This window comes from Cenococcum geophilum, assembly GCF_001692895.1.
Source record: "Cenococcum geophilum 1.58 unplaced genomic scaffold K441scaffold_10, whole genome shotgun sequence".
Classification (NCBI taxonomy): Eukaryota; Fungi; Ascomycota; class Dothideomycetes; order Gloniales; family Gloniaceae; genus Cenococcum; species Cenococcum geophilum.
Genome location: NW_027137568.1, coordinates 2,808,072 through 2,835,936, shown reverse-complemented (window position 1 = coordinate 2,835,936; position 27,865 = coordinate 2,808,072). Strand labels below are relative to the sequence as shown.

Sequence of the window (27,865 nt, the reverse complement as noted above, 5' to 3'; positions counted from 1 at the left end):
TCACCCTCCCAGTAAATAATTTTCACGATACCACCACGCGCTACGCCCGCGCTGCGCCGCCGTACACGTCTCTGCGTTTGCTCTAGTAGTCTATTGGCACGATCCTGATGGAACACCAATAGTAACTGCTAGGTTCCCGGGCTCTACCGCGTGGAGGTGCAGGGGCCGATTTCATGGAGCCCTTAATATATATATATATATATTATTCTTTGATTAACGTCTAATACGGGTCCTAACTAGTGGCCCACGCAGACTACTCCGTACATAGGGAAATAGAAAAAAACCCCTGATATGTTGGGGGAAGAAAAACCCTATGAGCTACCTCAGTAGGATGAAAAACCCCGATTTGCCATCTCCCCACGTAGCTACGGCCCCTGCGGCTGCTCGTAGCTGCGTCCTGATTGATTTCCATGAATCTCAGATCTCCTTGGTAACCGCTGCATCCTTCTTCTTAGCCTGTGCGGAGCTGGGGTTCACTACGTCCCAGCTAGGCCTAGCTGTTAATTGCCATATGCTAGTAGTTCTCCATATCTTGATCGTCCCCTGTATGCTATCTCTTATAGACCATTGCCATATACGCCTACTTCCCCCCTAGAGCCTCGAAGGCGTAAGGGGGATTCATCCGTTCTAACTACTGTGATACCGAAAGGCGAGCGGGATGTGTATGTGTTCTGGGTACCTTTTGTGCCTGGGTCCCAGTTACCAGGCCCTCCCTAGGGGGGACCAGTCCGTAGAGAGGAGACAAGGAAAACCGTGTAGTTTTTATCCAGGCTGCCAGGCAGTTTCGTGCGATTAGACGGCGAGTGATCGCATGCTCCATGGACGATCGCCCTAGGGGGGGTATTTGTTCGTTCGTTCGTGCGCTCGTTCGTCGATGCGAGAGGTCATCGATGCTTTCAATTGGGGGCGCTGGGAATTCGTCTCGCATCCATGTGAATTACACAGGTGCTTGGAATAGGAGTATAGTAACTGTTTTGATGAAGGGGTGCCAACAGTAGTGGTTTTCGAGATCTCACCATCCCATGTGAAAAATTTTCACTACCGCCCACGACGTTTCAACAACCACTAGGTCCTACCCGCACGCTGTGCGACGTCTCTGCGTTGGCTCTGCTGAATCCAAAGATTAGCAGGTTCGTAGGCCAAGTCACCTCGTGCTAGTGTAGAGTCTGATTTCGATGGCCCTGGCTTTGTTAATATGGATTGTATTAAGACAAGAGATCTATAATTACATTTCGTGGTCAAAAGAACAGAACTTCAAATAAAAACTTCGTGGGTATTCGTAAATGCTCTGGCCACACAATGTTCCCTTACTTCCTTCCAGTCTATACGCCAGTGCAATGCATTTCCGTAAACTTGTCAGGTTAGACTCTTCACCTCTTCCTGGAGTTGACATTTCTGCCTGCTCCCACCTTAGGTCTTCCCCCGGCCTGTCCCCGCTCTCCAGTCAAAATCCCCGGAAGGTAGTCCTCATCCATAAGGTCCTTTTGCTTCTGGCGTTTCTGGCTCGCGATTGCCCGTACGTACTCTTTCTGGTCTTCTGCTAAGATCAGGTCCTGGCCCCATCCGTCCTTGCCACCTCCTTTAATGCGGCCATTTGCCGACCCTGGTACAGGTTTAGGGATGCTGTAGCGATCTCCTCTGTTGTTCCATTGGAAATTCTTCTTCAGATGCAATTTGAACTCGCCGTTCTGATTTGTCGAGCACGCTACTCGAGTGAGGGCTGGTTTACCGCAGCGAGGGCAGAATTGCTTTTCCATCTGCTTAGTGGTGAAGAAGCAGGCATAACATCGATGGATGTACGTGTTGAGATGCTTAACCCGGTGCAGGTTTGTAGAAAGCAGATTAAGATTCATTTGGAGGAGAACATTTTGAAGAGCGAAATCGGTGGAAACTGTAGCAACTTGCATAGTCTGTGGCTCAGAAGTTTGTTTTACAGAGCTTCTACTATCTTTCTCCTGATGCTTCTTAATGTTAGATGGCGTAATCCAACCACCTGAATCTGAGTCCTCTGACGAAGAGTCTTCTGACACGGGGCCCTCCTGAACTTCTGGTACTGCATTTTGTGATTCTGGTGCAGAATATGTAGGGCCGACCGTCAAATCAGAGGTTGCAGTGAGCTGAAGGTCTGCCAAGTCTTGGCCAACACTGTCTGGGGAAAGAGTAGAATCGGCGGTCCCAAGAGATTCTTGCCCTAAGGCAGCGGTCTGTTGTTTCTGGGAACTGACTGTTTCCTGCTGATACGCCCCTGCATGTTTATTTGGGTCGACTTCATCAACTGTATCTGACTCATGAGTTGCTTGTGCGTCATGGCTGGCTTCTGCCTCCTTTTGCGCTTCTTCTACATGCTGGGGCTCCAAGTTTGAACTCTCAGCTATTTCTGCTGACCTAGATTTTTCGCTGCCTCGCGCTTCTTCTCCAACACGTGCATCTAAATCTTGCTCCTCGCATTGCGGTTTTGGATCATTCTGTTTGCTTGGAGGAGACCCGTTTGTTCCTTTCTGTCCAGGAACGCTTCGTAGTCTCCAATTTCCACCATTTCGCTCGCATTCTAGTTCATAGGCAAGTGCTAGAATCTCCAGATCGGGTCTACTTAAGACTGCAAAATCTCCAGTCTTCTTTGCGAACTGTGCAACAATCTCATAGTTTGCAGGCTTAGGTTTCCTCAAGGTTAGCAGGGGCAATAGCGTGGTCTCTAGACGAGACCTAGTAGTAGCATCCTTGATTTCTGATATGACGGCTGGAGTCGTGACCAGACACTCTGATTGCCCTAGGAGACTGGAAATGGAAGGCTCATTTTTTATGATAGGTCCTGCGTCCAGAACAAGTGTGTGAACAGGTTTTTCAGTAGACATTTTCGCTAATACGGGCTTTGGAACACCTTGTTAGACCGTTAAAGGACAATATCTCGACTTTTGCTGCGGTTGTGAAGTTTGTGGGCGAGTCAGTCAAATTTTTTAATTATACTAGCTCGGTTTAAAATGCGGCTTATTCAGCCCCCGGCTCTTTCCCTATCATTCTGAGGGCTCAGCGCAATCCCCCTATCCTTTCCTCATAGACGTCTTCCCTTCCTTTAACATGACCATCGACGCTGACGGCCCTTTCCCTTGTACTACTCTGACTCTGTATCTAGTCTCCACACTTCAATGCTGCCAAGTCTCTCAATTTCATTTCCAGGTTTCGAGCAACTACCGGAACGGTTACTCTCCCGAACATCCTTCCTCTCACCGATCAGGTCCCTCCTACGTGAGATGCGGGACGGGGCTTTGGCCCTCCCGAGCATCTTACATGCCAGCCGAGCTTGCGCACAAGGTTACACTGCTTTAAGAACCGCCATCAGCAGCTAAGGCAGCCCCATAGCCACGAAAAAGCAACAATGGATCGAAGAGACTCAGAAGCTGAGGAGGAGAGACAAGATAGAAAATGACCACTGTGACTGGAAGGGCTTTTTGTGCATCCTTAGCCGGGTGTGAGCTAGCTTGCTCAGAACCTCACCTTTTGGACGCGAACAGTCCGTCCGGATGGTCACTCCCGCGAGCCTATCCACATATTCGGGAATCCAATCCCCCCCCCCATGTCCGGATGGTCACTCCCGCGAGCCTATCCACATATTCGGGAATCCAATCCCCCCCCCCATGTCCGGATGGTCACTCCCGCGAGCCTATCCACATATTCGGGAATCCAATCCCCCCCCCCATGATTCATCTCTTCCCACTTTCTGGATCTTTCGGAGACTGCAACTACTCAGGCAGGTAACTTTCTCAATCATCCCAGTGATTTCGGTTATATACCTAGTCTCGCGGGCCCAGGCACATCATAGCTTTACAGCCATAACTTGCGCAGGATGGTGAGATGCGGCCGACAGTACGTTGCAGGCATAGCTCACAAATTGGCATCATCGATGTGTTTAGAAGTCGCTTCGTACTGTTCTCGTGTCTGTAGGTGATGCAGTAGTTCAGTCTTTCGTATCGTCTAGTTGACTGCAGTTTATCCCTTTCCCGATCGAAATAGCTCTTGGCTTAGAAAAAACAAACATGTAAACAAACTTTATTGTTTCTGTCTCAGTATGCTATAAATAGACGTTACAAGTTCAAAACGACAAAGTAAGAAGAAAGCAAGTGAGTTGAAGAGGTGGTAGTGGCGTTCTGATAGAGGCGTAGCATTCCCGCGTACCCCTGGTCGAGGCTTGCGGAACGTCAGGACCCTGTACAGACTACATCTTATCCTAAGCATAGACCGGGTGTGCCACGTTGCATTCGTCTCGGAGTCTATCAGTTTATCATTGGTGACGGTGCAATGATATGTTCACGTGGTTATCCGAGCCTGCTTGCGCGTGCCTAGAAAGCGAGAGCAGGAGATCAGGCCTTATCTCCTAGGAATTGCAGGTGATCGGGCATGGTTGAGAGTGGGAAGAGTCCCAATTCGATCCTGCTTTTCAGAGTGACAGGCCCAAGGTTCCCGTTGCCTGCCGCGGTTGGAAGAAGCTTTCATTGCAAACGACGCCATCGTGGGGATAAGCAGGACTAGCTAATTTGGCCAATAGATGCAAATTACCCGTGCTGCGTGGGTTGCGAGCTCTGTATCGTGCGTCAGAACTCTAGTCGGTGACCGGTGAACATCATTTCACGCAGCGTGTTCCGCCAAACCTTCTGGCTCTTGGTGGGCCGATTCCGCCATTTGCAGTCGATCATCAATCTGACTTGAATTCTCGTCACTGAATGTGGCGAAGACGCCGCCCAATCCGGTCTCGCACGGGTCTCCTTTGTCGACGGTACCACCAGAAAGGCGCTGAAGGGTTCAGGGAAGAGCGTACGTTCTGGACTCTGAGGATCCAATTGAGCATTAGAAGAGCCCCGTTGTCGGCCTAGCCGGCGTCTCGCCGGAGGAGACATGCTCAAGGTTCGAATGGAAGGGAGGACTCTAAGAAGGCAACCAGGAAAGCCGCAGTGGGAGTATGTGTACAGTTTGCCCCGTTTTAGCGTTTCTGTTTTCTGACGAGTCAGCAGATGGCCCTCGCGCGTTTGCTGCAAGCTTCAGGTACTTAATCACCCTCGGGTCCCACGATTCTAAAGTGAAGCAGGCACTCAGTGAATCACTCTTTTGATGGCTGACAATTCAGAAGGGTCTACTCGTCCTTATTCGACCATCTCGCACGACGAGCCGCCGAAGTAAGAAGGAGTCCGTATCGACCCATAAAAAGCAAAGCACTCTCCCCCGACCGACCAGGCGCTTCCAGTCAGACTCTTCGCCTCTTTATAACTCGGCGGCGGCTCAGCGACGACTTGAGCCTCATCCCAATGGCTCCATCCCTCTATTCAAGCACGTGCGACCAAACTCCATACATCCATTTCTATCTCGAAGAAACTGACAGTGTTGACTTCCATCCAACACACTCACCTCTCTTGGCAGCAACGTGTCAAACTATTCCTGCGCTGGACGATCATCCCACCGCTTCCCTCGATGGCTGGCCTGCTGGCTGCTGGCTGCTGGCTGGCTCGACACGAGAATGCCCGCTGCAAGCTCGCAGTTTTCTAGTCTGGCCACCCAACCCACCTAGTGGAATTGTCTAGGCCTGCAGGCGGCACAACCAACCACTAGACTAACGCGAAGACGGCATTATGCATGGGGATCGGGCTACACACAAGACCAACATGTCGGCCAGGCAGCTGACCCTCCGATAGCTCTTGCGAATCGTTGGGCTTGCCAACTCACAGCATACCTGATACGCCGGCTTCTCCTTCATAATGGAACATTGGAACCCGAGCGACAATGCTGGAAGCACCATAGGCTATTCTCCATCGAATTCCGTCTTTACCAAAGACATTTTTCCGTTTCAGAAGCCAGGGGGTTAAGAGTAGGATGAGACGCTCCATCCATAATGAGGCTTTTCTCTGCCAGCTTGCCACCCCGCGGGGTAGGAATTGGGGGCCTTTATGGATGCAGCCCATCACCAAGCCGGCCACATCCTTGCCTCAAGGCCCATCCTCCCTATGGGATCCCGCAGGTTTATCGCGGCGTGCCATCACAATCGCATTTAATTCCTCAACTTTGGAGCTAAAGGTGGTCGTCTGACACCCTCGATGCGCATCCAGTCTTCGTTGGCAACAAGTACAAGAGCCGCAATAAGCTAGGCTCGTGGATAAAGCGAGGGCGACCAAGTTGGAGTTGGAGGGCCACCCGCCCGGGCAGCAGAGTGTTCCCCTCCTCTTCTCCGGAAGGTACACCCGGCAAGCTCCATCTTCGATTTCCGTGTCTTGAGAGCGGCTACGTCACCAAAAGTGGCCAGAAATCTTCCTTTGCCATGTCGGTTAGTATGCCATTGAATGGTTTGAAGTCGGGTTCTAATCGGTGCCACTACACCAGCCTTCATATTATTTCCGCATTGATTACATGCGAGAACACCCGAGCCACAAGCCCTTTGTGGATGCTGTGGGGACATGGTATCCACCAGAATCCCTAGGCATGAACCAAATGATTGGAGGTGGTGTTTCCGGCCTATATTGGTATTGCGATGGACATTCCATCTCTCAGGTAGCCTACAACGCCCTACCCGATAACTGTCCGCACTTTAAGACATTTTCCGTGTATCATCATAAAGGTATTTTCTGGGCGTCTAAATGTGACGCTACCGCGGTACAGGTTGGGGAGAGAGATGAAGATAAAGGAGATCAGGACTCAGAAGATGCTCCGGAAGGCGAAGACGAAGGTTGGCACCTTCTATCGTTTGACTATGAGGACGAGGATAGTGAACGGCAAACTTATTCTTCCTACGTAACAAATGCTGGAGAGCATAACCGACTAAGAACTCAAAGGCCCAATCAAACTTGGCCTAGGATGCTCCTCCCTAACCACTATCATGCCCCAGAATCATCTCGTACGAGTAACGAATATCATCAGTACGGCGGGTTAACGGGTGAACTGCCTCTCTTCCTGGCCCTTATTGCATTCTCCGTCGACGCAGACTATGTTAGCTGGGCCCTTCACACCTGCTTCCAAACACGGAGTTGGAGGGCTCATAACGTCGATCACGTTCGTAAGTATTCCACGTCCAATATCCTATGATTTACTCACGCGATGCTTTACGAAGGGCAAGACGGACGTGGAATGGTCGTAAGGGTCTATTGCTCCCCCGGAAGCGATGCTGCCGAATTGGAGAGTTATGAAAATGGCGATTTGGGGAAATATTTCAATTAACACCAAAATTCGCATGAAGTGTGCCAAAACCTTACATACGTTACGATGAACCTAGACCATGGCTACTCATTGCCAGCAAAAATACGTCACGAAGCTTCACTCTTATTATAATCGCGAATAGCCTCTTTCATCCATTCATCCGATAAATTTCCTAGAATCCGCTCACATATCACACTCACAATACTATAGCATACGACCCACTCTTTTGAACTTTGACTAGTCATGCATGCAGTCTTTTATCCTCTAACGCCAAGTTATTGTTGTTTTGTGCTTACTGTGTCATTCCTTTGCGGGTGCTATTACTTAGTAATTTATTATTTTAGCATAGTTACTTGCAATTATATTCATAACGTCCATGTGTATATAACAAGGCGTTCGTCTTTCCACTTTGGGTTATCCGCGTAACTTTTCAAAATTACATGTTATAATTACGTAGCCTTATATGTAGGCCGCACTGGCCGATATTAGCACGTGCGCAACCCCCCAAAATAGCTTTATTTATTCGTAAACAACACAACTAATCCTTGAATAACTCAACCAATATGCCTCCAATTCGATCGCGACCTTCGCGCGCACGTTACTATACGCCTCCTCCTGATCTGATCCATACGCCACATACAGATATTAAAACGCCGTCGCGTTATAGGGTGCTTTATGCACGGCTATTCTCACAAGCTACTGGCTAGTGTATCTTATCTGCTACAATACGTGCAGTAACAGGAGTAGCTGAGCGTGACTAGAGTCGAATTCTAGCTTCAAAGTAGGTTCGAATAATACATAATATCTCTAATTCGGGCCCTAATCCGCGCGGTTAAAAGCTAGCGATTTTACGTAGTAATACAGCCGCTATTGCACTTTATCTTAGCGACGATGAAGTAGATATTAACGATAAAGGAAAGCTATGGGCAGATATCGCAGAGGACGCAGGTATTAAGCTTTAATAGACGTGGCATTTTAAGCCTCCTGGCTTTCGAACACTCGAGGGACGAACGATTTAGCGACACTATAAGGAGGACGAGGGAATCATAGATGCGATCGCAGAAGAAGAGAAGGAGTTAACTAAGGCGCAAGCCGACAATCGGAAGGAGTTTATTAACGACGAGCTACCAAAACGACCACATTCAGAGAACTGGAAAGACACAGCTGTTATTAGATAGTTAGAATAGAGGGAATATGAAACTATTTTGGGGGTTGCGCACGTGCCAATATCGGCCAGTGTTTACGTACACGAAGAGCACGCGGTTGACAAACTGGCACTACAAAATACCTTAAACCACAAGAACGTCTATAGTTGCCCAATTCTACAGCTATATTAGGCCATAACCATACTCTTTAAAATATTCAACTAGCTTAAAACTTTAAGTTAGTCTAAGATATTATATTTATTATATTAACGTATTCCACCATCACCTCGTTCAACCCATCACCTCGTTCAAAAATGCTTGGCAGCACCAACTTATGTTACTGTATCGCCATTATCGCTACTAGAACTATCTGAAAAAATATACTAAGTACTCGCGTCTGACTCAGAAGACTCCTCCTTAGCTACTTAACATGTTTGCGCGTTATGCCCAGTCCCTCCACACTTCCCACAGCGACGTTAAGTTGGTTGCGCCCTATCTGAGGCACCTCCACTACGAGCCTTCTTAGACTGCTAGGCCGCTACAGACGGCCTAGGAGCTGCCTGATTAGCTACCTCCCTATACTCCATAGTGCTACCTTGCTAGATACGCTTTCTTTTATACCCTTTTCGCTTAGTTATTACTGCTAATTGCTCTTTAAGCTTAGTAATGCGGGACGCTTAAAGGGCGTTTTAGTGCAGTATTAGTTCAGCGCCTTTAATAAGCTGTGAGAAGCCAGTCCTAGCTATTGCAGGTAATTAACCAAACGACTTACGTACAAACTTAGATTGCGATCTAAATTCATGCGTATTACTTAAAGTCTTTAATTACTACGGTGTCCCTAGTCGCGGGGGTTCTAGTGGGGTACGTAACCGTACTTTAAGATGATTAAGTACTACCTAAGCGTCTATAGGGACTAAGCCTGACGCCTTAAAGGCCTTTTAATAGTTCTTTATTATAAACACCTTAAAAAACGCGTCTCTAAAGGTAGATAGGAAGCCTTCTTTATTAATATGGAAGACGTGCCGGCGTGCTAAGTCTCTAACGCGCTAGGAGTACTTTAGCTTTAACGGTAAGAAATAGACTATATCTAGTGGCTAGAGGATATATAACAAATAGGCGGGCATGTAAAGCGTAAGGATCTTATGTTTAAGATAATAATCCTTAAAGTCCTAGGACTGGTGGCTCTTGTAACCTTCTAAGATAAGTAGCTAGTAACCCCCTACCTAACGCGCCTTTATATGCGCGTTAAAGTACTTTAACCACACAACTCTAAGCTTATTATTTGTCCAGCCGTTCTTAAAGATAGAGAGTTTCCAGTTACGTGGGATATTTGTCTCCTTATACTACGCTAAGATATAAACGCGCCCTTTATAGATAATAAAGGGCGGGATTGCGTACCCTATAGCGCAGATGCTTTAGATAACGGTAACCCACTCCTAATTGCCTGGCTAAATAAGATTAGGTTAAGTACGTCTCTTAGAGCCTATGACGACTTTTATAGAGCTAATAATACCTATCTGGAACCCAGTCTTGTTAAAGTTATGTATATCCTTATCGTAGACACCGTACTTTACTTTAGTCTTCTTAACTAACGTAAACCACGCGCTAATAACCTTAGGATCTTCCTGCTGTATCCTCTAACGGTCCTTTGCTCGATTAAAAGCTATCTTAAGTTTATCTAAACGCGTCACAAATCTATCTACCTAGTTCTTGCCTACTAGCTCTTCACCCCGCGCAGTCAACAGTTTATCCGCCATATCTGCCACCTCATACAGCTGGGGAGGAAACCCTCGCGAATTAAGGTTAAGGATGTATCGGACGATCGTCTGCTCTTCGGTCGAGGTAAGCTTGTGGCGGCCGTTGCGTCTATCTAGGAGATACGCAATTCCGTTGTATTAATTAATTAACGTTAAAAATGGTACGTTAAACGCGGCGGCAGCGCGTCGGAGCCTTTTGAATTGGCCAGTACGATAGGCAGAAAGGGCAAGCTTAATTCTACCTTCTCTGTTAGAAGCTGACGCGTTTTGTTGTTAAGACATGTTGCGTTAATAAGAAAGTTGGTGCTGCCAAGCATTTTTGAACGAGGTGATGGGTTAAACGAGGTGATGGTGGAATATGTTATAATATATCCCTTAAATAATACGGATATATCCTCTATCTAAATAGGCTTAAATTATTCCCAATTGGTTTAAAACGTTACTATTCTTACTACATATAGTATTACCTATATACTTCTAAGTTAATTATTTAGATTGTATAGAGATATAAAATACACTATACGTGTTACGGACGCTTTAAGTACAATGTTACGACTACTAAGAGAGGAGTCGGAAGAAGCTAGTTGGTTAATTTAGGCACGGTCCAGGATAGAACCAGTAGAACTATGTAACGAGGAATAGTAACTAAGGTCATATAATATGCTACGTATTAAATAAGAGGAATGAGAGGAATTTACGTACCTTATATATAAGACGTATATTATATATAAGAAGGATTTTATAGGAGTATAGTTGTATATTTAAGGACCCTTAGTTCCTACCTAGATGGTTCCTTTCTTATAGTAATTCTTAGAATATAATTAAAGTTAATCTATTAGGCAACTACTCCACTAGTTATTATTACGTTGTTAACTACTGTCTTTATATTTCCTATATACCTAGCCCATTAACAAGCCTATCGTAGTTCTTACTATAACATCGGGAAAATATTCGCAGGATGAGATTCAAGTAGACTTTGGTTTTCGCGTTTCGCGTAATTGACATGCAATTTGACCAACTCAACACGCAATTGACTAACTTAACACGCAATTGACCAACTTGACATGCAATTTAACCAACTCGACACGCAGTTGACCTACTTAACATGCAATTTAGCCAACTTAATACGCAGTTAACCTACTTAACAACTTTAAAAGCTAACTGTATATTTCTTAACACGCAGTTAACCTACTTGGCAACTTTAAAAAGTAACTATATATTTCTTGACATGCAATTAAGGTAAAGTTATATACCAATTACGCAAATATATATAATCTTATACAATCTTATATTGTCTTATTACTTAGAGGCTCTACACAAAGCTCTACACGAAGCTCTACGTACAGAGGCTCTGCACGAGGCTCTATACGAAGCTCTACGTAGAGGCTCTGCACGAAGCTCTACACGAAGCTCTGCACGAAGCTCTGCACGAAGCTCTGCACGAGGCTCTGCACGAAGCTCTGCACGAAGCTCTGCACGAGGCTCTGCACGAGGCTCTGCACGAGGCTCTGCACGAGGCTCTACACGAATCTCTGCGTACAGAGGCTCTGCACGAAGCTCTACACGAAGCTCTACGTACAGAGGCTCTGCACGAGGCTCTATACGAAGCTCTATGTAGAGGCTCTGCACGAGGCTCTGCGCGAAGCTCTGCGTATAGAGGCTCTACCCGAAGCTCTGCCTCGGGTCCCCGCTATATTACCGATAGCCTCTACACGTGCCTCTACCCTGTAGCCACCTTATTTTTTACCCTTCCTTCCTTACATTCTCCCTACCTAGGGAGGCACCAGAACAGCAGCCAGTAGAGGACCATCGCCAGAACCAGGACTAGACGACTGTCGCCAGAACTAGACGACCGTTGCCAGAACCAGACGACGACCGTTTGAATGACCAGCCAGCAAACACCACGAATGATTCAATCAATCGATCGATCGAATTGAACTAGAGCTTTAATATTGGCCTGTCACCGAATCAAATCAAGGCCTCCTAGGGAGGCACTCTAGACGACCACCGTTTGAATGTAATCAGGGCCTTCAATCGGGCCGACCCCTCCCCCAAATTGAATCATACACTGACACAGGCAGGCAGGTAGGTAGGTAGGTAGGTAGGTAGGTAGGCAGGCAGGTAGGAGAGGACCGTCGCCAGAACCGGACGACCGTCGCCAGAACTAGACCACCGTTACCAGAACCAGACGACCGTCGCCAGAACCAGACGACCGTTGCCAGAACCAGACGACCGTCGCCAGAGCCAGACGACAACGACTAGCCAGCGAACACTATAAACGATTCGATCGATCGATCGAATCAAGATAGCACAGATAGGTAGGCACAAACAGGGAGATGCTGACGGGTAGGCAGATGCGACAGGTAGGCAGATGCAGACAGGTAGGCAGATACAGACAGGTAAGCAGATGCAGACAGGCAAGCAGATGTAGACAGGTAGGCAGATGCTGACGGGTAGGCAGATATAGACAGGTAGGCAGATGCAAACAGGTAGGCGATGCAGACAGGTAGGCAATGCAGACAGGTAGTCAATGCAGACAGGTNGGCAATGCAGACAGGCAGGCAATGCAGATAGGTNGGCAATGCAGACAGGTAGGCGATGCAGGCAGGTAGGTAAGTCAATAGGTAGATAGGTAGAAGAGAACCATCGCTATATTATATTAAATTATCTAAAATAATATTTATTTTACTAGCCTTATAAATAGCTTTAAAGTAGCTTTTATTTATTTAAAATATGCTATTAGTATAAAAGAGGTAAATATAATTGTGGTTGCCAAATGCGCAGATTGCTGGCAGGTTGCGCGCAGGTTACGCGCAGGCTGCGCGCAGGTTACGCGCAGGCTGCGCGCAGGCTGCGTGTCAAAAAAACACGACATAGGCTAGTCGGTCGAGTTGCCAAATGCCCTCAACTGCGCGCCAATTGCGTCAACCACCAACCATTGAGGCCATTGGTAGGGTACTATATTTTGCCGATGAAGGTTCTATTATATAATTACTACCTAGTTACAGTATTAAACATAGAAGTTAAATAATATGCCACTAAAAGCAGCCACCACAACGCCATTAACGGCGGCAACTACGTTAAGGTTAGGGGGTAACACCAGTATAGCGGACACTAACTCGCAATAACCTATAACGGTAAGATAATTATAAGAAATAGTTAACTAGTTAATAGAGAATAATATAATACTTAAATAAAGGATTAACGGGATAGGCGTAGTAAAGGTTAAGTTACTATCAATTAAAAGATTCTTAGGAGAGAGATTAAAGCTTAAAGGATTCTGTTGGTATCACCCGGGGGGGTACTGCAATTGCAATATGAGGTAACTGGTTCTTTAATTTATTTGTGTCTTTTTGTAGAGGATTATAAGGATCGCGGTGCCTAAATAGGGGGCTGATAAGTCACCGTAAGGATGACTAATTAGAGATATGACCACGTAACCTCTACTTATATAGACACTGGCAACATTTATAAAAAGGAAAGAAGGTAAGAAAGTATAAAGGAGTAGTATATAGGTCGACAGGTGCTTAGGGTAGTAATCGCGGATGTTTTAGGTATTGCGAATATTGTAGACGTTGCGGATATCGTTACGGATATTGCGGATATCGCTATAGATATTGCGGATATTGCGGTGGAAACAGGTAGGCGCGTATAAGGTGTTACCGGGGTATTAACTAAGCATTTGTAGTCCTATCTATCGTCATTAAAATAATAGTTAAGGAAGTTGATATTAATAGTAAGGTTAGGAGGGTCCTTATCGTTATAAAGGTAAGTGGCGCTCTTACCCTTATTGTTGCTACTCTTATTACTAATGTTATCGCGCCTTGCTATACTAGGCTCCGTACTAGGCTCTATGCTACCGGTAAGGCTATAGGTAAAGGCATCGTTGTTTATAGATGTAACTATATTCTTAGCGGTTTTAATTAGTATTGGTCCGTTTAAAGTCATAAAGTGCTTAATACTATAGTCGTCGTAGAAGAAATTGCCGCTAGTGGTAGTCGGAACTATGTCCTTGTTAAAGTCGTTATCGATATTATTATCCGCGAGGTACTAGTAAACGCGTCTCTTAAATCCTTCTCTTACTTTGTTATATTTTTCTTTAGTATGCCTAGTTAACTAATAGTCTCCTTTTTTACACACAAAGCACGTCCTGGCGTTATTGCTATAACGATTATTTAATAAACTTAGTTGAGACGTCGGTTAGTAATAGCAACGGTTAGTAAAGAATATGTCCGTAGGCTGTAAGTACGCATTAGCGGGTTATCCTATAGTACTATTAATCTTCTTATAAGTAATAATTGACGATTATAGGCTGTTTATAAGGCCAGTAAGTGTAGTAGGTGGGTTTAAGCAAGCTGCCTGGTAAGCAGTGACATCTTAATAAGCGACGATAAGCTTATTATGTAGGAAATCGTCGTTATAGAGGTTAGCGTTAAGACTATACTGTAGATAACGGAGGTCGTTAAGCAGTAGCTGTAGACAGTCCCCTATAGACTTGCTTTTATTTTTTATTATTACTATCTTAAGAGTAATAGCATTCTACTTTATTAGAATTCCACGCTTATATTCCGGTCCTTTAAAATGGTTATATATGGTATTACAGATGCTGTTAAAGGTGGTATAGGTTGCTTTATTCTTGTAGTAGAAGTTAAGAGTAATACTATATAGCATCGTCGGAAAGCCTTTAATCTTTGCCTTTTGCGGTATACCAACTCTATTATAAAGGTCGTTAAAGATCGTAAGCTTACGGTTAAAGTTGTCATCCTCTCCGCTATATTTGCTTTCCTCCGTATATATCTTTACTAGGGTTGCTAAGTCTCTGCCGTAGTTAACGGCGGTTATGACTTTTATAGGAGTTATGACGTTTATAGGGGGAGTTATAACGTTTGTAGAGGGAGCTGTGACGTTTGTAGGGGGAGCTATAACGTCCGTAGGCGAGAGAGGCTTGGCCGTAGGGAGGTTATTTAAGACAGCTGGGGTTAGGGCAGATAACGTTAAGGGGGTTAATAAACGTAATTTAAGACGATGGTTAATAACATACAAATTAAAGGATCCTTTGTTGTTAATATATAGTTAAATTTCTGCATTTAACTATTCCGTACAGTTGTCCTTATAAGCGACGTTATATAGTACTTATGGTACTAACTTACTTTTCTTGTTAAAGACCTATACCTTATTACGTTGGAGTAGTTGTTTAAGTCCCTTAAGTATAAGCCTATTAGCGTCTTTAAATGTCTATACCTTAAAATTATTAAAGTCCTCTTGGTATAATTTCTATAGGCTTTTATCCTTAAAGTTATACTTAGTATACTTATTAATTTTAAACTTAATATAGCTGGTAATATCTTCTGCGGTGGTCTCATTAGTTAAGGTAATTCTGTTGCCCTAGTTTGGACGTTAGGTTCCTGTATTAGACATAATTAACTGGCGTAGATCGTGGTGTAGGTCGTAGTGTAGGTAGGGGTGCTGCTAACGCTGCTAGGTGTACTAGCGCTTAGTAAAGAGGTCGTACTGGGTGTTGATTTTATGTGGTGGACGCGAACCGAACGAAGCCTTAGTAGGAGTCGGTTCTTCTTAGTAAACGCGACGTGATCGACGGGCCTTGGTAGGAGCGATTGCGTGTTGTCTCTCGAGTGGTTGTTTTGCGTAGTGGACGCGAACTAAACAAAGCCTTAGTAGGAGTCGGTTCTTTAAGTTCCCAGAGCCTATACCAGAAGGGTTCTCCTTAGCAAACGCGACACGATTAATAGGCCTTGGTAGGAGCGATCGCGTATTATTTCTCTTCGTAATAACACCTAGCTAATCTGTAATATCACTGATTAGTGTTAGTATCACCTGGGGGGGTACTGCAATTGCAATATGAGGTAACTGGTTCTTTAATTCATTTGTGTCTTTCTGCAGAGGATTATAAGGATCGCGGTGCCTAAATAGGGGGCTAATGAGTCACCGTAAGGATGACTAATTAGAGACATGACCACGTAACCTCTACTCGTACAGACAGATTCCTTATATAAATATATTTTAAAGTTATATAAGAGGGAGCAAAGCTAGCGACACCTATGGATTAAATAGCATATATAGGGTTATTCTTAATAGGAAGAGCACTTAAATAGTTTAAGCCTTACCTTATAGAGATATAAGTAAATGGAATAATAACTATAAACTAAGAAGTATAGTTTATATTTTTAAGCTAGAACGGATTTATGGAATAACTTATATAAATATTTAGAGACCTAGAGGCAGTAACTACGGCAGAAAGAAAACTCTAAAATATTATACAGCGAACCTTAGTAATTAAGTACATAACGTAGTTTTAAACATTGGCAATATAAGTTAAGTGGAATAATAGGGCGCTTATGGTATAGTATAAGTAGGGACTTAAGGCTAAAGTCTAGGACATAATTATTCTAATAGAAGATGCGAACACCCTAAGGGAACTAATAAATTAAGCGATAAAGATCAACAATAGGATTTACTAAAGGGAACAGACTAAGAGAGGTTAGGATAGAGTTTTATAGTTATATAAGACGTAGAGCACGCAATAACCAAAGCCAAGTTAGAAACTATGGTATAGCGTAGAGCTAATAGACCTAAGTAGTACTAAAGAAGCTTATAAGAGATAGAGTAAGAAACTATAAAAACCTAAAGGTTAAGAATCTAGTAATTATAGAACTAAGGAGCAGAGGCTAAACTAGGGATCTTAGCAGTAGAAGACGTTTAGGCGGACTCTATAGTAAAGTTAATAGTTTAGAAATAGAGCTTATATAAATTACGGAAAATAGGGTTACTTTGCGAGGGATTATAAAAATAGTTAGAGTTACTATATAATAAAGGGAACTAGACTAATAGTAGAAAACATATATATATAAAGGGATAATAGTATACTACAAGGAATAAAAGAGTGTTTAATTAGAAGTTTTGCATTTTATTATAATAACGCATGCTAAATTTATAAAGATGCTAAGTATGGCGTAAGCTATTAGCTATAGGAGCTAGTACCTATAGGGTGTAGAGGAACTAATAAACTAGTTCACAGACCGGATATTAAGGACGATAAATTCAACGTAGGTGAAACATTTTATAATAATAAGGCAACGAAAGTAGCTTATTGGGAGTATGCAGACTTTAGAGATATTATACTAGAGGTAGAGGATGATTCCACTATAGAATAGGGAACATTAGTAGGGATTGAGACCCTATTAGATATAATGTCTATCACTTTATAAGACGTAAGAGAAGTAGAACAGTAAACCACTTTGGCACTTAATAAAGGTAAAAGGCTAAAGGCTTAAGATTCTTAAGATGAGATAAGAGATAACTAAGATTCTTAAGACGAGATAAGGTATACCTAAGGACCTATAATAGATAAAAACCGATAGAGTAGGGTAGTAGCTTAGTTTAAAGACATACAAATAAGCTTAGGATAAAAATTCTTAATAGTATAAGATTTTTAAGACAAGATAAGTAAGATTTAAGACTTTTAAGACGAGATAAGAATACTAAGCAAGCCTAGTTAGACTAAGGCTAGAGTTAAGCTTAAGATAGAAGCAAGCTCAGGATTAAAGAATCTAAGGGACTAAGAATTCGGAGCGTGAATTAGGACACCTATAAATAAGAGGTAAGGAGCTTCTTTATAGATTAGAGAATCTATAGCGCAAATAGCGATTAGGCTAGGAGACAGATATATAGACCTAGAAGACTTATTAGAGGAATATAGTATTTAGCCTAAAGATTAAAAAGTTAATACTAAGATTAAGAAGTAAAGAGACTTTAAGGATTTATTTATAAGACGCGACGTAAAAGAAACTATAGAGGAATTTAGAGCAAGAATTACCTTATAGTAAGAATAGAAACTAGATAAAAGATCTAATATATTAGGACGTATAAGGGACAGAGCGCTAGTATAAAGGATTACTAATAGGCTTAGAGTAGGCATACTAAGAGTTAAGTAGCTTACTAAACTAGAACAAGAAAAGGATCTAGGAATTCCTACTAGGTTTAAAAAACAATATACTAAAGGCTGTTATAACGCAGCAATAAAAAAATATTTTCTTACGGATAAGCTGTATATACTTAAGCAGCTATACCAAAAGTAGTATAGGCAACAATATAATAATAAATAGGAAGATTTCTATATATAGTTAGACGAAAAAGTTATCTAAGACCACCCAATTATAGAGAAGGCTATAACTTATATTAAGGGAGCTTTAATTATAATATTAAAGGATCTAAAGGAGTAATTAAAGAACTAGAGAAGCGAGAAGCGTATCTTAGTACCTATAAATAAAGTTATAACGCTTAGATTAATATAAGAAAGGTTTAAACTTAAGGATAAAGATAAGCCGAGAGTTAACCCAAGATATTAAGCATATTACACACTATTATAGATAGTATACGTAGATAATATATGCAATATATATAGAGCACTAAAAGATAAAAATTAGAAGTATTTAATAAGGATATATTAAATAACAAATAAGGCGAAGTATTAAAATGCTAAATATATACATAGTTGGTACCTAGTAGAAGTTTAAGAATAAGGGGACTTAATACTTTAACTAGGAAGATTCCTTACGGAAGAATACCTAGATGGATAATAATGGTAGGAATATCTAGAGAATACCTATCTATAGTATATTAAAAATAAAAAATAAACTAAGTATTAGCCTAAGTTAGACTAAGTATAAATAGGATCTAGTAGCTAATAGTTAGGAAAAGTAGAGGCCTACGGGACTAGAGGAAGCTAGTAGTAGAGCCTTAGACCCTTAAAGGAATTTAAGGATAACACCTAAATTTATAAGTTAAATAGTAAGATTAATAGTTTAAGGCACTAATAAATAGTAGAGCAATAAGGAACTATATTTCGCCTATAGTAGTTAAAAGAATAGGGTTACTATATAGGCAGAAGGAACGTCCTTACCTATTAATAACAATTTTAGGAGATCTAATAGCCTATGGAGGAGGCATCATTAATCTTAAAATAGGACCTATTTAGCTAACCATTAAAGGGAGATAAATTAAGATATCTTTTAATATATTACCATTAGGGAATAATAAGGCAGTATTAGGAATGCCTTAGTTATAGAAATACAATCCAAAGATTAATTGGATTATAGGTTAGGTTAATATTAGGGATACTTAATACCGCAAAATATAATAATAAGCCAAGTTGGTATAGTACTAAGTAGAAGCGACCTATAAAGAAACGGAAAAAGGACTAAGCCATATACCAAAGAGATACTATAAGTATAGTAAAAAAACTATAGTTACCTAAGAGTAAAAAGCTATTAGAGTATATAGTATAGGACTATAAAATAAAATTAGAACTAGAAATAAGTTTAAGGTTCTTTCTAATCTATAAGCTTACTAAAGAAGAGGGTGGAGCATTAAAAGAGTTTATATAAGAAAACTTATAAAAGGGATATATTAGACTATTACAGTCATTAGCGGGTTATTTTAGTACTATTTATACTAAAAAAGAATAGTAAACTAAGGCTATATATTAAATACAGGCAGTTAAACAGCATTACTAGGAAGGATAGGTATCCTTTACCCTTAATTAGTAAGATTTAAGATAGAATAAGTAATACGCAAATCTTTATAAAGATAGATCTAAGATAAGCGTACTATTAGATTAGAATTAAGGAAGGCAACAAATAAAAGGTAGCCTTTAGATTAAAGGAAGGACTATATAAACTATTAGTTATGCAATTTAGGCTTATAAACGTATTAGTAACGTTCTAAAAGCGTATTAACAATATATTAAGAGAATACTTAGATGAATTTATTATGGTATATCTTAATAATATTATTATCTACTTAATAACTAAGGAAGAATACGGGGAACACGTTAAATGGGTTTTAAAGAGACTATAGGAAGAACAGATGCTAGTAGTAATTAAAAAATGCAAGTTCTTTATAAGGAAGACCAATTTTATTAGATTTATTATTAAACTAGGCCAACTTAGTATAAATCTAAAGAAGATTAAGGCTATAGTAAATTGGCAAGAACTAAAGAACATTACGCAGTTAAAATTATTCCTAGAGTTTTACAATTACTACAGGAGGTTTATAGCGTAGTGGTTAAAAGATATTAAACTACTTACGCGATTAATAAAGAAAAAAAAACTATAGGCATAGGGAGAGGAATAGCAGAAACTCTTTAAGAAAATTAAAGAGTTATTTACCTAAGAGCTAGTTCTTAAGATCTATTAACTAGGACTAGAGACGGTTATGGAAATAGATATATTAGACTTTATACTAGGAGCATATTTTATATAAAGGCATCTAGATAAATAGTATTTAGTGGCATATTATAGTCGGAAGATAATACTACTAGAGTTAAACTATAATATCTATAATAAGGAGTTATTAGGTATAGTTACAGTACTAAAGGAATAGAGAGTATTCTTATAAGGTATAGAGAAACTATTTATAGTTAAAATAGATTATAAGAACCTAATAGGATTTCTAATAATAAAGGAACTTAACTAAAGGTAGGTTAGATAGGTAGAGATGCTTATAGAATACTATTTTAAGATTTAGTATACTAAGGGTACAGAGAATACATAAGTAGATGCTCTAAGTAGAAAGACTAAACTATAAAATAATAATAAGCTATTAGGGGCTTTACTACAAAAAGATATAGATAAATTAATTAGGTATAATTATCCTAAGATTATAGCAACTTAAGAAAATAAGTTAGAAAAGGTTTATAAGATATTAGAAAGCTTTTAGGTATAAAGAATTCTAGAAGTATAGCTAGAAGATCTATAGTTAGATATATATAAAAACTAAAAAGTAAAGTATATCCTAAGAAGCATAGCAGAGTAGTTTATAGAGGACTTCTATAAGGGACTAACTTAAGGACACAACGGAGCTATAGGCTTAGTGTTAAGACTTTAGGAGGAGTATATTATTAACGGAATCTAGAGGATAGCTAGAAAGGTCACTAAGGAGTGTTTAAATTACTAAAGAAATAAACTAATAAGGTATAAGCTATATAGAGGGCTATAACCTATTAAAATACCAGAGAGACTATAGGAGGTTATATTATGGGACTTTATTATTAAGTTACCAAAGTTAAAAAATCCTATTACTAGACAAGATTATAATATAATCTTAGTAATAGTAGATAAGCTTATAAAGTGGGGATACTTTATAGCATATACAGAAGAAATCTTAGCAGAAGATATTGCTAAAATCTATATTAAAGAAGTATTTATAAGATATAGAGCACTAAGTAAAATTATATTGGATAGAGATCTAAGATTTATAGTAGCATTTTAGGAGGTATTCTTAGCGGAGTAAGGAGTTTAAGCAGCAACTTCTACCGCATATTATCCGCAGACAGACGGCTAAACGAAAAGATTAAACTAGACACTAGAGTAGTATCTAAGGTATTACGTTAATTACGTATAGAATAATTGGGTATCGCTATTACTAGTTATATAGTTTATATATAACGCAATACTATAAGAAGGAATAGGTATGTTACTATTTAAGGTAAATTATAGGTATAAACTAAGAACATTATTATCGCTATATTAAGTAAAGAAAATAAATAGCAGAGCTAAGTAAAGAATAGAGACTTTAATAAATCTTTATACGAACCTTATAGAAATAGCTAAGGTAGTATAGTAAAGAATAAAAAAATACTATAATGCTAGGAGATCTAAGGGACTAGATCTTAAGGAGGGAGATAAAGTATAGCTACTATATAAAAATTTTAAGAGTTAATAACTAAGTAAGAAGTTAGACTATATTAGACTAGGACCTTTTAAAATCATATAGAGGATTTCACTAGTTATATTTAAGTTAAACTTACTAGTGTTACAAACGCTTTAAGTACAATATTACGACTACTTAGAGAAGAGTTAAAGGAAGCTAGTTGGTTAATATAAGCACGGTCCAGAATGGAACCCGTGGAACCATATGACGAGGAATGGTAAGCAGAGTCACGTGATGTAATCTGTGTGATCTGTATGATCTATAAGATCTATGACAGAGTGAATAGAGCAGATAGAGTAACAGAGTAACGACTTTCTTAGGAGTACGGTTGTGTATTTAAGGATCCTTAGTCCCTACCTAGATAGTTCCTTCCTTGTAGTAATTCTCAGAATATAATTAGAGTTAATCTATTGGGCAACCACTCTACCAGTTATTATTACGTTGTTGACTTACTTGCAATACCTATATACCTAGCCTATTAATAAGTCCACCGTAGTTCCCACTATAAGGCTCCGTTATACAATTACTACCACAGTTATAGTTTTAATAAGTTAAATAACATGCCACTAAAAGCAGCCACCACGATGCCGTTAACGGTAGTAACCATTTTAAGGTTAAGTGGAGATATAAGTATGCAAGATACTAACTCACAAACAGTTACAGTTGGGCAGTTACAGGAAATCGTTAATAGGTTAAATAAGAACAACTAAATACTTAAAGAAAGACTTAATAGGATCGGAGTAGTAAAGGTTAAGCTACCTTTAATTAAACGATTCTTAGGGGAGAGATTAAAGCTTAAGGGATTCCTAACGTAAATGCATTTTAAAGTTATGTAAGAAGGGGCTAAGTTAGCCACAACAATGGATTAGATAGCCTACGTAGGACTATTCCTAACAGGTTAGGCACTGGAATGGTTTAAACCCTACTTAACGGAAATATAGACTAACGGAATGACTACTACTAATTAAGAGGTACGATTTATGTTTTCTAGCTAGGCAGGATTCGTAGAACGATTAATATAGATATTTGGGGACCCAAAAGCAACAACTATAGTAAAGAGAAAGCTTTAGGACCTAACGTAGCGAACTTTAGTAATTAAGTATACAATATAGTTTTAAACACTTGCTATATAGGTTAAATAGAACAATAAGGCGCTTATAGTATAGTATAAACAGGGACTTAAGGCTAAGGTCTAGGACGTAATTATTCTAATAGAAGATGCGGATACCCTAAGGGAATTAATAGATTAAGCGATTAAGATTAATAATAAGATCTTCTAAAGGGAACAGGCTAAGAGAAGCTAGAATAGAGTTCTATAGTTATATAAGACGCAGAGCACGCAACAACTAAAGCTAAGTTAGAAACTATAGTATAGCGCAGAGCTAATAGACCTAAGTGGTACTAAAGAAACCTATAAGAGATAGAGTAAAAAACTATAGAAACCTAGAGGTTAAGGATTAAGTAATTATAGGACTAAGGAGCATAGGCTAAACCAAGGATCTTAATAGCAGAAGACGTTTAAGCGGACTCTATAGTAAAAGTAATGGTTTAAAAATAGAGCTTATATAAATTGCGGAAAATAGGGTTATTTCGCCAGAGACTATAGAGGTAGTTAGAGTTATTATATAGTAAAGGGAACTAGACTAATAGTAGGTGATATATATGTATAGAGGGATGATAGTACACTACGAGGAACAAAAGAATGTTTAATTAGAAGTTTTGCGTTTTGTTATAATAACGCATACTAAATTTATAAAGACGCTAAGTACGGTATAAGCTATTGGCCATAAGAGCTAAAGTTAAGAGGACTTAAAGGAACTAAAGAGTTAGATAAGGAACAAGATCGACTCTATAAGCTAGATTAAGATATTATAGCAACGTGCGGATAATAATTAATAATAATAATAATGGAGTCGGAGTATTTATTAATTAATAGCGATAAGGATAGTAAAGGAACCAACTAGGGGTATCCAAACCTTAATAATGTAATAGAAGTAGAGACTAAGACCGCTATAGAGTAAGGTTTAGTAACGGGTATTATAACACCATTAGATACGGCATCTATCGCTTTATAAGACGGAAGGAGTAATATTTAGAGACGATTAAGTAAGCAGACAACTGCTAGTGCTAGCTTACCACTTAATAAAGGCAAAAAGCTAAAGGCTTAAGATTCTTAAGACGAGATAAGAGACAACTAAGATTCTTAAGNAGAGATAAGGTATGCTTAAGGACCCATAACAGAGGTAAACCAATGGAGTAGAGNAGTAGCTTAGTTTAATAATATACAAATAAGCTTAGGATAAGTGTTCCCAACGGCATAAGACTCTTAAGACGAGATAAGTAAGATCTAGGACTCTTAAGACGAGATAAGGATACTAGTAAAGCCTAGTTAGACTAAGGCTAGAGCTAAGCTTAAGTTAGAAGCAAGCTCAGGATTAAAGAATTTAAGGGGTTAAGAGTTTGGAGTATAAATAAGGACACCTATAAGTAGGAAGTAAGTGGCTTCGCTACAGATTAGAGAATCTACAATATAAATAGCAATTAAACTAGGAGACAGATATATAGACCCAGAAGACTTACTAGATAAATATAGTATTTAACCTAAAGATTGAAAAGTTAATACAGCGATTAAGAAGCAAGAGAACTTTAAGGATCTACTTATAAGGCGCAAAAAGAAACAAACCATGGAGAAATTTAGGGCAAGAATTACCTTATGGCAAGAACAGAAACTAGACAAGAGATCTAGCATATTAGGACATAGAAGGGATAGAGCACCCGTATAAAGAATTACTAATAGACCTAAGATAGGTACACTAAGAGCTAAGTGGCTTACTAAACTAGAAAACGGAGAGGATCTAGGGATTTCTACTAGGTTTAAAGAACGACACATAAAAGGCTATTATGACGCAGTAATAAAAAGATACTTCCTTACGAACAGGCCGTATACACTCTAGTAGCTGTACCAAAAGTGGTATAAGCAACAACACAGTAATAAGTAGGAAGATTTCTACATATAGTTAGACAAAAAAGTTATCTAAGACCACCTAATTACGGAAAAGGCAATAAATTATATTAAGGGAGCCTTAATTATGACATTAAAGGATCTAAAGGAATAATTAGAGGACTAGAAAAGCGAGAGACGCATCTTAGTACCTGCGAATAAAGTTATAACATTCAGATTAGCACGATAAAGGTTTAAACTTAAGGACAAAGACGAGCTAAGAGTTAACCTAAAGCACCTAGTATACTATACGCTATTATAGATTATATGTGTAGATAATATATATAAGATATATAAGAATCCAAAGGAAAAGAATTAGAAATACCCTATAAGAATGTACTAGATAATAGATAAATAACAGTATAAAATGCCAAGTATATACACGGCTGGCATCCAGCAGAAGCCTAAGAGGAAGGAAGTTTAACACTTTAACTAGGAAGGTTCCTTATGGAAGAATGTTTAGAAGGACGACAATAGTAGAAATATCTAGAGAACACCTGTCTATAGCATATTAAAGATAAAAAGCGAACTAGGTATTGGCTAAAGAGTAATCTAAGTGTAATAGGATTAAACAGCTAATAGTTAGGAAAAGTAGAGGCCTACGGGACCAGAGGGAGCTAGTGGTAGAGCCTTAGACCCTTAAAGGAATTTAAGGATAACATCTAAATTTAAAAATTAAATGGTAAGATTAGCAGTTTAAAGCATTAGTAGATAGTGGAGCAATAAGGAACCATATATTACTAGCAGTAGTTAAAAAAAATAGGACTACTATATAAAGAGAAGAAGCACCTATATCCACTAGTTACAATTTTAGGAAATCTAATAGCCTATAGAGGAGGTATTATTAATCTTAAAATAGGACCCATTTAGTTAACCATTAAAGGGAGATAAATTAAGATGTCTTTTAATATATTACCATTAGGGAATAATGAGGCGATACTAGGAATACCTTAGTTACAGGAATATAATCTAAGGATTAATTGGATTACCAGTTAGGTCGATATTAGAGATACTTAACGCCGTAAAATATAACAATAAACCAAGTTGGTATAGTACCAAGTTGGAGCAACATATAAGGAGACCAATTAGGGATTAAGTTATATACTAAAGAGATACCATAAGTATAGCAAGAAATTATAGTCACTAGAAAGTAAAAAACTGTTAGAGTATATAGTATGGGACTATAAGATAGAATTAGAACTAGGAATAAGTCTAAGGTTTTTTCCAATCTATAAGCTTACCGAAGAAGAAGGAAGAGCGTTAAAAGAGTTTATCCAGGAAAATCTTCAAAAGGGATACATTAGACTATCGCAATTATTAGCGGGATATCTAGTACTATTCGTACTAAAGAAGAATAGAAAACTTAGGCTATGTATTAACTATAGATAGTTAAACAGCATCACCAGGAAGGATAGATATCCTTTACCCTTAATTAGCGAAATCTAAAATAGGATTGGTAATACGCAAATCTTTATAAAGATAGATTTAAGATAGGCGTACTATTAGATTAGGATTAAGGAAGGCGACAAATAAAAGGCAGCCTTTAGGTTAAAGGAAGGACTATACAAACCACTAGTTATATAATTTAGGCTTATAAACGCACTAGTAATGTTTTAGAAGTAAATTAACAATGTATTAAGAGAGTACTTAAATGAATTTATTATGGTATATCTTAATAATATTATTATCTACTTAATAAGCGAGGAAGAATATAGAGAACACGTTAAATAAGTCTTAAAGAGACTATAGGAAGAACAAATACCAGTAGTAATTAAGAAATGCGAGTTCTTCACTAAGAAGACCGATTTCGTTAGATTTATCATTAAACTAAGCTAACTTAGTATAGATTTAAAGAAGATTAAGGCCATAGTAAATTAGTAAGAACTAGAAAATATAACGCAGTTAAGGTTATTTTTAGGGTTCTACAATTACTGCAGAAGGTTTATAGCTTAATAGTTAAAGGATATTAAGCTACTTATAAGAATAATAAAGAAAGAAGAACTATAGGCATAGGGAGAGGAATAAAAGGAACTATTTAAGAAAATTAAGCAGTTGTTTACCTAGGAGCTAGTTCTTAAGATCTATTAACTATAGCTAGAGACAGTGGTTGAAACGGATATATTAGACTATGCACTAGGAGCGTGCTTCCTATAGAAATATTAAGATAGATAGCACCTAGTAGTATATTACAGTTAAAAGATAACACTACTAGAACTAAACTATAATATCTACAATAAGGAGTTATTAGGTATAGTTATAGTATTAAGGGAATAGAGATTATTCTTATAAGGTATAGAAAAACCATTTATAGTTAAGACGGATTATAAGAACCTAACAGGGTTCCTAATAATAAAAGAACTTAATTGCAGACAAGTTAAATGGGCGGAGATGCTTGCAGAATACCATTTTAAGATTTAGTATACTAAGGGTACAGAAAACGCACAAGCAGATGCTTTAAGTAGAAAAGCTAAACTACAAAGCAACGAAAAGCCATTAGGGGCTTTATTATAAAAAGATATAGATAGATTAATTAGGTATAACTATCTAAAAATTATAGTAATATAAGAAGAACAGATCCATGATTTACTAGAGAGTAATTAGATATAAAAGATCTAAAATGCATAGGTAGAGGATCTAGACTTAGAGCAGTATAAAAATTAAGAAGTAATATACGTACCAAGATCTATTATAAAAGAGTTTATTAAGTTATTTTATAAGGGACTAACTTAAGGACATAACGGAGCTATAGGCTTAGTGTTAAGACTCTAAGAGGAGTATATTATTAATGGAATCTAGGGACTAGCTAGGCAAGTTATAAAAGAATATCTAAATTGCTAAAGGAATAAACTAATAAGGCATAAGCTATATAGAGGGCTATAACCTATTAAAATACCAGAAAGACTATAGGAAGTTATATTATAGGACTTTATTATTAAGTTACTAAAGTTAAGAGATCCTATTACCAGATAAGATTATAACGCGATCTTAGTAATAATAGACAAGCTTATAAAGTGGGGATACTTTATAGCATATACAGAAGAAATATCAGCGGAAGATGTCGC

General features: G+C 39.2%; 2 protein-coding genes across 2 annotated transcripts; one reads left to right on the top strand and one right to left on the bottom strand.

Moving 5' to 3' along the window:
* Window positions 1-1,370: 1,370 nt before the first annotated feature.
* On the bottom strand, window positions 1,371-2,852 carry K441DRAFT_548331 (uncharacterized protein; the record flags this gene model as incomplete). The annotated part of the gene is made up of 2 exons (XM_067642956.1): window positions 1,371-2,324; window positions 2,421-2,852. 2 exons carry the CDS (start codon window positions 2,850-2,852, stop codon window positions 1,371-1,373), a joined length of 1,386 nt encoding a protein of 461 aa, XP_067506847.1.
* A 3,270-nt stretch (window positions 2,853-6,122) lies between these two features.
* On the top strand, window positions 6,123-7,302 carry K441DRAFT_18656 (uncharacterized protein). Its single transcript, XM_067640405.1, has 3 exons — window positions 6,123-6,304; window positions 6,361-7,030; window positions 7,085-7,302. Exons 1-3 carry the CDS (start codon window positions 6,299-6,301, stop codon window positions 7,189-7,191), a joined length of 783 nt encoding a protein of 260 aa, XP_067506846.1. The 5' UTR covers window positions 6,123-6,298; the 3' UTR covers window positions 7,192-7,302.
* Window positions 7,303-27,865: the final 20,563 nt, after the last annotated feature.